The following is a 14,909-nucleotide window of genomic DNA, read 5'->3' on the forward strand; positions in this document are numbered from 1 at the left end:
ACAAAATGAACTTGCGGACAAACGCCCCCTTGTGGAGGCTTTTCGTTACATTGTGTATACCAGGGTTTTTAAAACCCCCCAAAAAAGTTTAAAAAAAATAAATAAATAAATAACACCAAAAAATGGGTCACAGAGAAAATTAATAATACAGTGATACCTTGAAACTCGACGTTAATTGGTTCTAGGAGTGGCGTTGAGTTTAAAAGGCGTTGAGTTTCAAGGTATTTTTTCCGTCAGGGATGTATGGGGAAACCTGTTAATGCGTTCCATGGTCCCGTGGAACTGCATATATTGAAGGCAAATGTTTTTGACACTTACATACTGAAAATAACAGAATTATAATATAAAAACATTGAAATGTAATTGCAAAACAGTTAAAAAACCAATATAAAAATGCAATAAATAAACATGAGTATGCTTTTCCACTTTTTTCACCGTTTGTGCACCGCCTGTGAATGCGCCTTTACTAAACAGATTACAGTAATCCAAGAGCATCTCCACATTTAAAAGCGTAAGGAAACAATAAAGAAGTAAAGAGCAGGTTTTATTGTATTTTTGTATTCATTTCTAACTGTTTTCAATTGTATTTCAGTGTTTTTATATAGACTTATTGTACTAAAACAACGAGCGAGGAATTTCATTAGTGGAGAGAATTTATGAGCCATAATAATTAAGAGAAGTTTAGTGTCCTGTCTTATTCTTTTAGTACATTAATCCACGTTAAGCTTTATTTTTACGATAAGCGTTTTAAATACGGAAAAGCTGATTCTCACAATTTCTCAGAACGACGCTATAATGCAGATTCGTCTCATATTTGCACTCTGATGATGTTTCACCACACCGCTCAATCCGAGTGCTGAACAAAGTGGCTGTTCATTGTTAATCTGAAAATAAATAAATACTTTATTTAAGGCTGAACACGTCGAATTTAAGGAAAATGTTGAGTTTAAGGGTACAGTTTTCTCCACGAAGGGTGTCGAGTTTCAAATATTTCAAGGTTTAGGGGACGTCGAGTTACAAGGTACCACTGTAATTAATGCCTCTTTGTGGAACACCCACTTGTGGAGGCTTTATGTTACATCTTCAAAACCACAGTGGGAACAATTTTATTAATTAAGTGTGTTTTGTTTTGATGCATCGTTTGTGTTGCCTGGGTCACAGTAAAAATCACAGACAAACTGTGGATCGCTTAAAAAAAACCCTGTCCTAAATGATAAACAAATGCAAATGGAGGGACCCGACAGATAGGGGAAATGTCAGATTGATGACCACCAGGTTTTTGTATAATTATGCACCTTATACTCAGAAAACTATTTTAAACAGCGCTTAGCTTACGTGAACAGCTCTTTTTAGAGAATGGCAGACTTTTTTTAATGGGAGGACTCCTTTACATCCCACACTTCCAATCTCATCTCAGTAACTATTGCAGTAGCTATTAAGTACAGATGTTTATGCACTAAAATATGGAGAATTTATCAATGTGTATAATAAAGTAAAAAAATAATGTCCTGTAAAAGTCCAGCAAAACAAATACAAAGCCAGTGTGTGCATGTAAATGGTCATAGTAACATGTCTCAAATTCATATGAATAATTTACTGGCCCATCCTGAGCATTCTGCTCTCAGGTTTCATTCACACGTTAGTCTGAGCAGAGTTTAAATGTTGCTCAGTTTATTTTCTATTTCTTGTTTCCCCTCAATCAGTTAAACCTGGACAATGACTAAATATGACTCTGTTTGTTTTCCGGGACACAGGCTCAAGAATCGAACACTGAGCAAGTTTTGCAGGTCTGAATGTATGTGTTGTGTTCAGTCATCAGAATCGTCAGCTGAAGAGGAGACGCTGATGTACTCTATGAGACCTCAGACTCCACTACTGGATAACATCTGTGATATAAACCACTATAACAGCTGGAATAAGTGTCTGCCTTTACCAACACCAGAGGAGAAGATGAAGCTGCAGGCTCAGTCTGTGTCCACTGACATTGTCCCCATCAACATCACAGGTTTAGTATTTCAGCATGATGTGTTTAGGATGTATCTAATAATTAGCAGTATTTATATTTTTGTTATATTTTAAACAATAATATTTGTAACTTTTAATAATCTTTAAGGCTTAATTTATTTTTTAATAATAGTTTTAACACTGTGGACTCTTTTTCCATAACATATAAATACACTATATGGACATTGGGGCACCACTTCTATTTATGTAAATTCATGTGTTTTAGCCACAACAATTGCTAACATGTGTAGTAAATCAATTATATGAAGAAAATAGTTTAACAACAGTTTAGGGAGGTTCTTTCCTGTCCTACCATGACAGTATCCATAAGCACAAAGCAAGAAAAGGTTGATTTAAAGAAACTCCAGTAGCCTGCACAGACCTTGACCACTAAATAGTTTTGGATTGACCTGGAACAATAATTGAGGCTTGATTGACTAACATAAGTCAACAACACAAATTCCCATGTCATACTTGTACACTAGCCTTGTGAGAAGCTCTATCCCTTTTTGATCCACTTTTTCCATTGCTGGCTGTGAATGTTTCCATTATTTTGGCCACTGCATTTATTTTCTGCCTACCTATTTTAGTTGTGGCAGCTTGTTAGCCGATTTATTGTTCTTCCCTGGTTGATCATCCCACAAATTGGGTTCACCTAAAATTTTTGCAAGGCTAACCATGGCACTTACGTGATGACGCACGATCTGCCCTGCTACAACAGTCTTTATGTTAAGATGTTTAAGAAGTTTATTATTATTTATTTTTTAAATAATATTTTGTATATGTTTTTGGTATCTTGCTGTAGGAGAGAGTTTTGACCGGCAGTCAAGTTTTCGTCGTACCGTGATTAACACTGACACAACAATACGAAGGTCAAAAAGGGTAAAACGACGGAAAACAATAACCGGAGTCCCTGACAACATCCAAAGAGAATTAGGTATGTTAATAATGTAATGATCTTTATTTTTTACATCCTCACACTTAATACCATAAACCACATCTATAATTAAGAAAAGCATCTATTCATAATAATGTAACTGTAAACAGGGAGGGTAGGTACACTCGCTTTTGGAATTTATTGAATTAAAAATCTCCATGTCAATTGCTAAGAGGTGTATGAAATAAATTATTATTATTATTTTTTTTTTAATTATTTTCTCATACTTTTAGCGCATCCAATTTCTACCTGTCAATCATCAATCATCTCACTAAGGCTGGTCCCTGCTCCTGATTGGGGAGGGCGAGGCTGCTCCATGCCCCCTCCGAAACGTGCACAGCAATCGAACATCTTATCACCTACACTTGACGAGCGCAGTGCGGTACAGCGCTGTGCACGGAGGGCCACACCCCTCACCGTACTCCTTCCCCATCTCCGTGCAGGCGCCACCAACCAGCCAGCAAAAGTCGTAATCGCACTAGTCTGAGAGAGAGTCCGCACCCGGCTTTAGTCCCGCCCCTTATCTGAACAACAGGCCAATCGTTGTTCATGTAGCCACTCAGCCTCAGCCGGCAAGGCAGAGCCGAGATTCGATTCGATGTATTCGAGATCTCGGCTCTGGTGAACAGCGTACGCTTTACCGCTGCGCCACCTGCGCGGCCATGAAATAAATTCTATGAAATATATACATCTTTTTGGCAACAGTTTAGAACACGATCTTTTATCATGACTGTACTCCAGTGTACATAGTGAGTTCTATGAAGACATGATTTTTCTTTTTTAATGCATTTTCTCCCCATTTTCCTCCCGATTTAGCGCATCCAATTTTGTCTTCCGCTGCTACCAGAGATACCAGATTGCATCCGAGGAGAGCACGTCACTGTACACGCCTCTTCCGACACGTGCACAGCCCTCTTCTTCTCACCCCTGCTTTCTGCACAGACGTCTCTTCCGCCAGTCAGGGTCCTTACACAGCGCATTAAGACCCACCCACCCACACATAGTCTCCCCACCCTGCAGTTACGGTGGCCGATTAGTATCTGCTGCAGGCACTGGCAATTATGGCCGCTAGATGGCGCCCAGCCAACCAGAGGCAACACAGAGGAGTTCAGAAACTCTGTGCTGGTGTGCAAGCGGAATATCCCGCTGCGCCACCTGGGCGCCCGTGAAGACATGATTTGACAAGTTCAATGGCCTGCACAGAGCCCTGACTGCTCCCTCACTAAAACCTTTGGTGATTTTAAATGATAATTCAAAGCCAGACTGACCTCAAACGTCTTTGAACTGAATGTTTACAGATTCTTCTGGACACAACCTTGTGGAAAGTCTTTCCAGAAAAGTGGAGCCCCTAATAGTCACAAAGGCTGGGACACTGTATTAATGTCTATGGCAAGGGTGTCCAAACTTTTCTTGTTGGGGCCCAGGTGGAGAAAAAATGTGCAAACATGGGCCACAGACTCTGTTGTAATACAACAAATAAAAATACAATAGACTCTTGTCACTCACTAGTGTATTATTATTATTTTTTTAATTAATTGTACACACTTCCCTCTGAACTCGATGAAAAAATATTCATTTTCCCAGCGCACCTGAAAATGCATTCGCTGTCTAGTTTTTGTTTCTTAGGAGCCATCATGTTTATCCAAAAACCCAAGAACATTAATGTAGTTGTAACAATATTGTTCTGAGTTGGGGGAAAGAAGATGGAGAGCATTTTTTTTTTGCGTTTTCCCCAATTTTCCTCCCAATGTACTCGTATCCAATTACGCTTTCTCTCTACTGATGTTGACCCCCACTCTGACACCCCCTCCGACACACGTGCAGTAGCCGACTGCATCTTTTCACCTGCACAAGACGAGTTCATACGTGGATCAGCTCTGTGTATGGAAAGACACACCCTGATCCTCATTATCCCTTGACTCTGCAGGCACCATCAGTTAGCCAACAGAGGTCGTAATTGACCAGTTATGAGGAATTCCGTCTGGCATCCCCCTTGAACTACAGCCAATCGAGATTCGAACCAACAGATTCAAGATGTCAGCTCTGGTGTGCTACCGTGTTTTACCGCTGCGCCACCTGAGCACCTAAGACGGACAGCATTTTAGATTTGTTTTATGAGATAGAGACAGCTCAAACAGTTCAAAGCAGTTCAGTTTTTAAACCTGCTTAATACCGGGCCAATTTTGGAACAAATCAAGCCAGACATGTCACTCGAATCAAGGATCACTAAGCTACGACTTGCCTTATTTGGACACATCATACGAAGAGAGCGATCACTGGAGAAGGACATCATGGTCGTAAGAATAGAAGGAACAAGGCGAAGAGGAAGACCAGCAACTCGATGGCTCGACACAATAACAATAACGGCAGAGAAGACCCTGGCGGACCTATCTAGCCTTGCACGGGATCGATATTCCTACAGGTCGTTCATTCATCAAGTCGCCATGGATCGAGATCGAGCCGAAGGCCAATAAAAAAAAAAAAAAATACCAGGCCAAGTTTTATTTTATTTCTAAACTACCTTACGAGCCATTTCAAAAATTTTAACAGACCGCAATGGCCTCCAGACCGTAGTTTGGAAGCTTATTGTTAGGTGTCCACATACATGGTCGTACATTGCTTATTATCAACAGTTGGTGCAAATGAATGTTTTGTACTGATTTATTTATTTATTTATTTTACAAATGACCTAAAATAATTCTAATATGACCTTCTTTCTCCCTGTGTTTTTCAATAGCAACTTCAGAGCAAACTGCTATCAGAGTTCAGTCCATGTACATGGCAGGCCAATACTCCACCATTAGCCATGTAGGGAGTGCCAACTCCCCCCAGAAGAACTCGGGCTGTCCAACAGAAGAAGTAAAGATTTTACGCCCATCAATGCGCAGAATCCGGGCACAAAAGGGCCATGGCATTGCTGCTCAAATAGCCAACAGCTCTGTTTCATCTTTAGGTAGCAACTCCAACATGAGTGATTGCACCGGTGCTAGCTATACCCCTCAAATTACCAATGTTGACCAACGATTTCACAGTCTGCCTCGTCAAGGTGCTCGAATCTCTATTCAACAGCTTGAGTATAAATGTTCTGGATCCAGCTCAGACCAACAGTACATGTCTGATTCAATAAAAGGTCCATTTATGAGTCCCAAATCTAATGAATGTCGGATCGTTCCGGATATACATCACAATGCAATGCAGACTTCGCAATCAGGCTACATGGATTTTAATCACAACAGTCCAACCTCCAGCCCAACCTCTGCCAATGCAACTCAGCAAAAGTTAAGAAACTTTGGCTGTGTCCACTCAGCACAAAATCTTGTTATGGATGAGTCTTCAGTACAGTCTGCTCCTTCTTGTCATTTAGACAGCTGCATCAGCAGTACTGAGTTCCTTGTTTCAGCTGGATCCTCCTGTTGCCTCTCTTCAGCCTCCCTCCATATGGCTTCATATACAGACACTGAGTCGCAGTGTAGCACCATTGATGGAAGATACTGCATCAGCTCTAACAAAGAATTATCAGAGACCAGCACGTATAGCTTCAGCACACTGACATCTGACCACTGGCCATACGAACTAGCTTCCAATGACCAACACACCTCCACTTGTTCCTCTCCTGTGAGTCATCTATACAATAGTCTGGAACGTTCACCCAGCAAGGCAGACTCCTGCTCATATAGTCTGGAACGTTCACCCAGCAAGGCAGACTCCTGCTCATATAGTCTGGAACGTTCACCCAGCAAGGCGGACTCCTGCTCATATAGTCTGGAACGTTCACCCAACAAGGCGGACTCCTGCTCATATAGTCTGGAACGTTCACCCAGCAAGACAGACTCCTGCTCATATAGTCTGGAACGTTCACCCAGCAAGACAGACTCCTGCTCATATAGTCTGGAACGTTCACCCAGCAAGACAGACTCCTGCTCATATAGTCTGGAACGTTCACCCAGCAAGACAGACTCCTGCTCATATAGTCTGGAACGTTCACCCAGCAAGACAGACTCCTGCTCATATAGTCTGGAACGTTCACCCAGCAAGACAGACTCCTGCTCATTGTATTCTCTTGATACTGGGGGATACGACACATCTAAGCATTTGGAGTCATCTCTCAAATCATACAGTTACGGTTGCATCAACAAAGCAGGCAAGTCAAGACGCAACTTTTATGAGTGTAGAGATCATAGAAGTCAAGATGACAATGCGAGTCTAAACAGCAATCGTTCCCTGACTCGAAGCATTTCTCTTCGGAAAGCTAAGAAGCCTCCTCTTCCTCCTAAAAGGACGGACTCCTTACAACGCAAGACCCAGCGAAAACAGCCCCGCAGAGACAATGTCCTTAATGATCAGTTAACCTCTAGTCCCTGTGAGATCCTGAAAAGCCACAGTGCATCATTTTCAGGCCAAATAAACTGCATTGCATTGGCAGACCCTTGGGTTGTCCGCACCAGAGACCAGAACATAGCCAGTGCAGCAAGCAGTGGAATGTCAGCACCAGCTGCTGTCGGTTCCATCACACCAACACACAGTGATAACACCAGCCAGCACTTTGAATATGCCGAGACATGGGACTTTCATATGGATTTTCCAGGCTCATGCTTAGAGAACGAGCCAACCTCTCCTATTCTGAGGGATAAACAAGCAGAGGAGAACTCAAGAGGTTCTGATAATAAAATTGGAATTGGAATACATGCTAACCCAAAAATGGCTACAGCACAAGACAAAGTACCACTTGTGACCTCACCATCTAGTGGTTATTCAAGTCAATCAATAACACCGACTCTAGGTACCCCAGTTGCATCCCTTCTAAGAGCCAAATCTCCAGCAGGAAGGCCCAAACCAAAAGTCCCAGAGAGAAAGTCGTCGCTGCGGTCATCCGTTTCTTCCTCCAATACATCACTATCCTCAAACAGTTCAGACTCCATTAAGAATCTTCCTACACCTCCACCCCTACCGAAAACACTGCCTGGACTGACGACAAGCCCTATATCCAGTTCTGAAACGACACTCACTCACTGTCTTAAGACTCCACCACCATCTCCTCTGGCGGTAAGCTGTTCTGCTTGGAAAAAGCAAAGTTCCCCACCAGTATCAACCATCACACCAGATAAAAGTGAATCGTTCTTCAGCTTTCCCTTACCACTCTTTGAAGTCTCGGATCTTCTGTCTCCAAGTAAAAATAAAATAAACCCATTACAGCTCCCACCACCTTGTACAGTTACTCCTGCACCTCCTCCTCCTTTACCTGAAAATAGTCTTCAAGCAATGACCATTTCAGCGACAAATCTGCCTGTACTTGTAGAAACAGTGGAACAAGAAAAGAAACTAAACTCCAGACAGCAAGAGAAACCAAAGATCCACCACAGACCACTTATCACTGCTCAAGCACTGCAAATGATCCATCTTCGACCAATAAAGCTCATGAAACTGGAAAATATTTTTACAGATATAGTTACAACTGTGTGTGATCCAGAGGAGCCGGAACCCTGTCAAGAACCTCAAACAAGTTCAGACAAACCTGCAGAAACAAAGATTTTGGAAGAATGTGTAACATCTAAAATCGATGAGTCCACACTTTCTGCTAACCCACCCGATGTTCTGCTTGAATCAAGTTATACTCAATCTTGTGAGAATATCCCAGAGCTTGCACAAGAACTAATAACTACCCAGTCTGGAGAGAATCCGTTAGAGCTCTCATTTGATAATGAACCTCAAAGTGCATCTTCCTTCTTTCTTAATGTTCTTCAATGCACATCCACCCCAGTTTTCCAGAATGAAAACTTTCCTGTACCACCTGAAAAGACTCTTTCTCAAACGTCACCAACCAAGTTGCACCAATCACCTTCAAATGGTCTTGAAACTCCTGAGGTTACTGACTCACTAGTGCATTTGGAGACAGAGGGACTAAACAGTGCACTGCAGGCAGAGATGGTTAATCTGGAAGAGATTTTGTCACAACTAGAATTAGACGTTGATAATATGTCCCTGGATTTGACTTCACTGGACACAAACAAAAACTCTGTCAACAGCGAGATCTCATCAGACAGTCTGTGTGACCTTCAGCTTACCTCCCAGACTTTATATGAGCAGGACATTGAACTAAGTGATGGTGACTTTGGGCTAAGTGAAGATAAAGGTATTTCTGATGATGGTTTAAATAGCAGCTCTGGATCAGTCCTGTTCAGAGAGGAAGAAAATACTGAAAACGGTAAGATTCCTGAGAGGGTTTTTATGAAATTGTACTGTTTCATTTTATATTTAGTGGAAACAACATTTTTATTTTTTGTTAATTAATATATTTCCAGTGTGTTTCCTTATAAAAACTTACACAAGTTTTTACACTTATAAACCAAAAGCAATATATTTCATTTTAATAAACCTCTTCATCCTGTTTGGTGCCACAGTGGGACTGGTTTCACCAGGAAACATTGGGCACAAAGTAGGAATTCCCTGGACAAGGCACCAATCCTTTGCAGTACTTCGACTATTGAACTTTCCATCCTCCTCAGACAAAGCCAATCATGTCTGTGTAGACACCCAGTCGGTTGACAGCACCGCTGAGATTCAACCTCATAGCGCAGAGGTAAATGGCTAGTGTAATAGACTGCTGTGCCATCAAAATGCCCATATTTTTAAAATATTGTTTTTAAAATAATAGGGGATGCCGCTCAGGTGGTGCAGCGGTAAAATACACTAGCACATTTTGAATACATCATATCAAATCTCAGCTCTACCATCCGACTGGGCTAGGCTGCTATATGAACAACGATTGGCTGTTGTTCAGGGTGGGATGAGCTACACACGTGTGTGTCAGTTGCGAAGCTCCACAGTCAGCGGTGAAGGGTTATATCGGTAGAGGTGAATTGAACACAATCAAGGTAATTGGATATGACTAGATTTGGGGAGAAAAAATAGGGGATAAAATATGTTGTTACCAATTACAGCTTTAGGATATATTCAGTAGGAAATATAAAGCTTTTAGCAGCATTGTGGCTCACAGATGTTGAGAAATTTAATTTGCCATTCTAATGAGGGTCCATTCAACAGACTTGCAATATTAAAATACTAATTTTTAGACCACTCTGCATTTCAGTCAAAGTTATATAATTGTTATATAATAAAATATATTGTTTTAAATTCACTGTAAATGACAATTAACCAGGATGCATATGTTTTGGGTGGTATATGTTCTAGATGCTCTATTTGACTCCAGCACAGACAGCTCTTCTCCAACCTCCATCACTGAAGGAGAATCAATTGAAGAGATGATGACATCTGCATGCCTTCGTACTACTGAAGATTTATTTGCAGCAATTCACAGGTACATTGTAATATAGATAAAGAAAGCAGGCGACATGCTGTTTAGAGTCTACATTATGTAAAAATCAACATGTATTGTATATGACTGTATGTACTAATGTACCTGTACAGAAAGCTTTACACTAAAAAAGTTGAGGTCTAAGTACAATGTGAGTGACAATATGTCAAGCAGTAAATCAAACATAAATCATATACAGTTGGGGTCAAAAGTTCTACAAATGTAGGTTCTAACTTCAAATGCAACTGCTCTTTTACTGAGACTAAATATTCCAAATAGATTTTAATTTTTTATTGACTGCAGTTGGTGACTTCTAGGTTAGATTAAATGCAATTTTTTGTTACAATGAATTAGAATGAGCCTAAGGAATAACAATAGAAAAGTCCTGAAAGCTTTGTACAATTTTGATTAAGCAAATTATACATTTTTACAATTTAGTAGTTTTACTTGGAGCTATTTTAAGCACTTTTAGGTCGTAAAAGATTCCAGTAAAACAACATCTTGTAAAAATGAATTATTAAAATACAGGTCTGTCATGAATTAAATGCCACACACTATTAAGAATATGTGGACTGCTCAGGTGGCGCAGCAGTAAAATACACTAGCACACCCGAGTTGGGATTTCAAATACATCGTATCGAATCTCAGCTCTGCCATCCGGCTGGACAGGGCGGCTATATGAACAACGTTTGGCTGTTGTTTATCCAGGGAGGGAGCCGGATAGGGACCTCATAACTGATGCAATTACGATCTCTGCTGGCTGATTGATGGCGTCTGCACTAGAGTAGAGGAATAATGGGATCAGGATGTGGCTCCTCAGTCAGGCGCGGGGGTCAGCAACAGTAGAGAGGAAGCATAATGCAACTGGGTAAAAATTGGACGTGCTAAAAATGCTAAAAGAATGCTAAAGAGTGCAGAAACCAAAATTCGGTTCAACAATTATAGAAACTGATTTATCTTTACAGTCTATGCTGTAGGTATGGTAACCTTTGCATTTTACAGCTGCTACAACCTCTTTCAATAACAATAACATAATCTATATTTGCTTATCACACAATAGTGAAGATGAATTTTTAGACTATTGTGGCATTTCTTGCATGAACAGACCTGTAATGCTGGTCATCTTTAAACTAATGTCATCAGCAAAGTCCCTAGTGACAATTTAATAATGCACACAGCCAGGTATAATATATTTTATATTTTTCATATTTTCATAAAGGTGCAAAAGGTGTTTGCTTGACATTTTAAAACCAGTCTTCAGTGTTTTATAATGCCACTTAATAACCTACCCGCTGCTTAAAAGCCTACTAGAATGAAAGTGCCTTTTGTTTGGTGTACTGTATGGTGTAAGAATTTATAGACATCGGCATTTGCTTTAAAACTGCATATAAAAGGCATCATTTAGTCATTTAGTTATTAATTGCTTTAGCATATTTAGTACTTATGTCTGAACTGACTGATACTGATGTGTCTGAACTCACATGTGCTTCTGGAGCAGTCTGCGCAGACAGCACATTAAGGGATGGAGTGGACTGGCAAGTACCTATGTAACTAGGTGTCCCTGTGCAGTGCACCTAGGACTGTGAATTTTACCTTTAGTACAGTAGTCTGCACACCAAAATAGCTGTTTTTCCTTTTAAGCCCCTTTAATTATGTGTTTTATTGTGCTGTGTAGTTTGTATTTGTCAAAAACATATTTATTGATATGCCAAACAAAATGAAACATGCTTCTGCTTTCTAATAGCAGAAAAACTGTGTTAATCAAATCCCTCACCTTAATAGGTATTATAGTGATGTGTATAGAATTTTATAATAATATACAAGAAGTCTCAGTAAAAAAGAAAGAATATTTATTGATAAATACAAGCAATCTTGATAGCATAAATTACCATGCTTTTGAGTTTAAATAAATTTAAAAAAAAAACTTGTTCTCTTGATAAATATCCATGTCTATTATTATTTAACCCCCAGTCTCAGTACTTGGTGGAACACTCTTCTGCTTTTATAACCTCTAATAAGTTATTTCAGTCTGGCGCTTCTCTATTGTGGAATCTACGGCCATCCCCCTCATGCAAAAGCTCAGGTGGCGCAGCTGTAAAAACACACGCTAGAGCACCAGAGCTGGGATCTCGAATACATCGTATCGAATCTCTGGGCTGAGCGGCCACATGAACAACGACTGGGCTGTTTTTCATATAGGGGTGGGGTATTAAGCCGGATAGGGACTCCTCTCCTGGCTGATTGATGGCGAGTGCACAGAGGCGGGGAAAGAGTGCGGATCGGAGTGTGTCTCTCCGTACACAAGGCTGATTCGCATATATGCACTCGCCTAGTGTGGGTGACAAAATGCATACGGCTGCTGCACGTGTCAGAGGGGGCGTGGGTTAACTTCGTTCAAAAAATATATTAAAAAGAGCTTCCAGAAACTGCTTTCTTTAAAGCTATTGGGACTCCTAACTGCTTCCTTAAACAAGCTCTGTTTGATTTGGAAGTGTGTTTGCGATCACTGTCTTGCTGCAAAAGTCCAATCATCATCAAGGTTCAATTGCACCACAGAAGGCAAATCCTTACTCCTGAAAATGCATTGGTATTTCTGTGAACCTATAGGTATGATGCCGGTCACATGGTCAAGACTGGCAGTTTCTACTGCATAAAAAACAAAAACTGGCCTGTCTGAAGACATGTCTTTTATTGAAACATGTGAAGCATTATGAAGCACAATATACACCGATTAGGCATAACATTATGACCACCTTCCTAATATTGTGTTGGTCCCACTATTGCTGCCAAAACAGCCCTGCAACTGTGATGCACTGTGTATTCTGGCACCTTTCTATCAGAACCAGCATTAACTTCTTCAGGAATTTGAGCTACAGTAGCACGTCTGTTGGAGATAATCAGTGTTATTTACTTCACCTGCCAGTGGTCAAAATGTTATGCCTGGTTGGTGTATTACAACAGAGAGCCAGAACTGTTGGGAAGCTGAAGAGATACAGTGGTAAACATGCTTCTGTCTCAACTTTTATGGAATTAGTTGCAGCCATCAGATGTAACTACCACATAATCATTGGGTGTTTTTACATTTATACTACTGTCCCAATAGTTTTGAAATTAGTTTTGTATGTGTTAGGGCAATGCCTGGTAAGACCAGCAAGTCCATACATTTAAACAGATAATAGCCAATGACAGTTAACCTGGCACAAATAACCATAGACATGTATTTCTGAAGTTCATATATACAAATTAATATAGTGAATATGAATTTAGTTTACTTTTTCAAGCAATATAAACAAAAACACTGCTTCCACTATGCACCATCTTTAGCAATGCTGCCACTAAATAACTATGATAGTAAACCACACAGTGAGCTGATCTACACTCTGCTTTTTCATTTATCCACAGGTCAAAGAAGAAGGTTCTGGGACGTTGCGACTCTGAGGAAGAACGCTCTCATGGCTCACCACCCGTCACCCCCACCAGTTCCGGCCCCACCACGCTTTTCACGCCCCGCCAGAGCAGCTCTATCCATCGCAGTCTGCGCCATTCCTCCACCAGCAATGACAGTTTTAAAGCTCTACTCCTAAAGAAGGGCAGCCGATCTGACCCAGGCTTTCGCATGTCTGCCACCGAGATGCTAAAATACACCGACCCCCGTCTGCAAAGATCCAACACAGAGTCCTCTCCTTCCTCACAAACACCCTGCACCTCTCCGGGCACTAGCAGAAGGACGTCCGAGGACTGGGCACGGTCAGAGGGTGTCTTACCCCGTCTCTCCCCTTCGCTAACGTCCTCCAAATATGGACGCTCCAGTACTCCACCCTCAGCTGCCAGCAGCCGGTATAACAGCCGTAGTCGCATCCCCAGTGGGCCGATGACTGTGATTCGTGAGAAGGAAGGGGAACTTGCCGAGTCAACAGACTGCTGCCTTAATGCTAACATTCCCTATTCTGTGTCTTTGACCTCCAGTGGCACAGTCTGTGCTCAGGGTAGCACTTAAATCAGACACGTTCTGACCACCCGGACATGTTTCCACTTAACAACCAAAAGAAAAGAAAGGATAAACATCAACTCTACAATTTATGCTGACTGCACAAGCTTATTATTGACCAGCTTGGCAAGAGAAATACAGGGGGAAGTGGATTCCAATTAATTAGCATTCATCTTCATATAAAATCTTTTTTTATAAAATTTAATTAAGGTTTTTGTAGATTACAACAGTTAGTGTTTTCAGACAATTACTGTTCTACATGTTATTTTCCTTTTGCGGGTTAGAAAATGCAGGATAAGTGTAGGTTTTAATTTGCCATGGTAAGTAGTATAAGGAAATGACTTACAACTGCAAGAAAAGGTTTATAAACCCTTTGTGTAGATTTGTGCTCTGTTTACAAAACGTAGACCACATAGACAGTTGCCTTTTTCTTTTTTAAACATTGATTAATCATTTGTCCAGGCTAGACAAAGTAGACTACCAGGGTGGCAGGGTGGCACGGTGGCTTAGTGGGTAGCACTGTTACCTCACAGCAAGAAGGTCCTGGGTTCGATCCCCAGGTGGGGCGGTCCGGGTCCTTTCTGTGCGGAGTTTGCATGTTCTCCCCGTGTCCACGTGGGTTTCCTCCAGGTGCTCTGGTTTCCTCCCACAGTCCAAAAACATGCCAC

General features: G+C 41.1%; 1 protein-coding gene across 1 annotated transcript in view; it reads left to right on the forward strand.

Moving 5' to 3' along the window:
- The window catches only part of nhsl1a (NHS-like 1a), a 94,674-nt gene extending 80,296 nt beyond the window's left edge, over window positions 1–14,378 (forward strand). The window contains exons 4-9 of the mRNA XM_063007919.1: window positions 1,813–2,005; window positions 2,810–2,941; window positions 5,679–6,598; window positions 6,977–9,143; window positions 10,130–10,256; window positions 13,656–14,378. Coding sequence (XP_062863989.1) covers window positions 1,813–2,005; window positions 2,810–2,941; window positions 5,679–6,598; window positions 6,977–9,143; window positions 10,130–10,256; window positions 13,656–14,250 — 4,134 coding nt within the window. The 3' untranslated portion in view covers window positions 14,251–14,378. The remainder of the gene's footprint in view (window positions 1–1,812; window positions 2,006–2,809; window positions 2,942–5,678; window positions 6,599–6,976; window positions 9,144–10,129; window positions 10,257–13,655) is intronic.
- The last annotated feature ends 531 nt before the right edge of the window (window positions 14,379–14,909 follow it).

Source organism: Trichomycterus rosablanca, chromosome 13 (assembly GCF_030014385.1).
Source record: "Trichomycterus rosablanca isolate fTriRos1 chromosome 13, fTriRos1.hap1, whole genome shotgun sequence".
Lineage (NCBI taxonomy): Eukaryota > Metazoa > Chordata > Actinopteri > Siluriformes > Trichomycteridae > Trichomycterus > Trichomycterus rosablanca.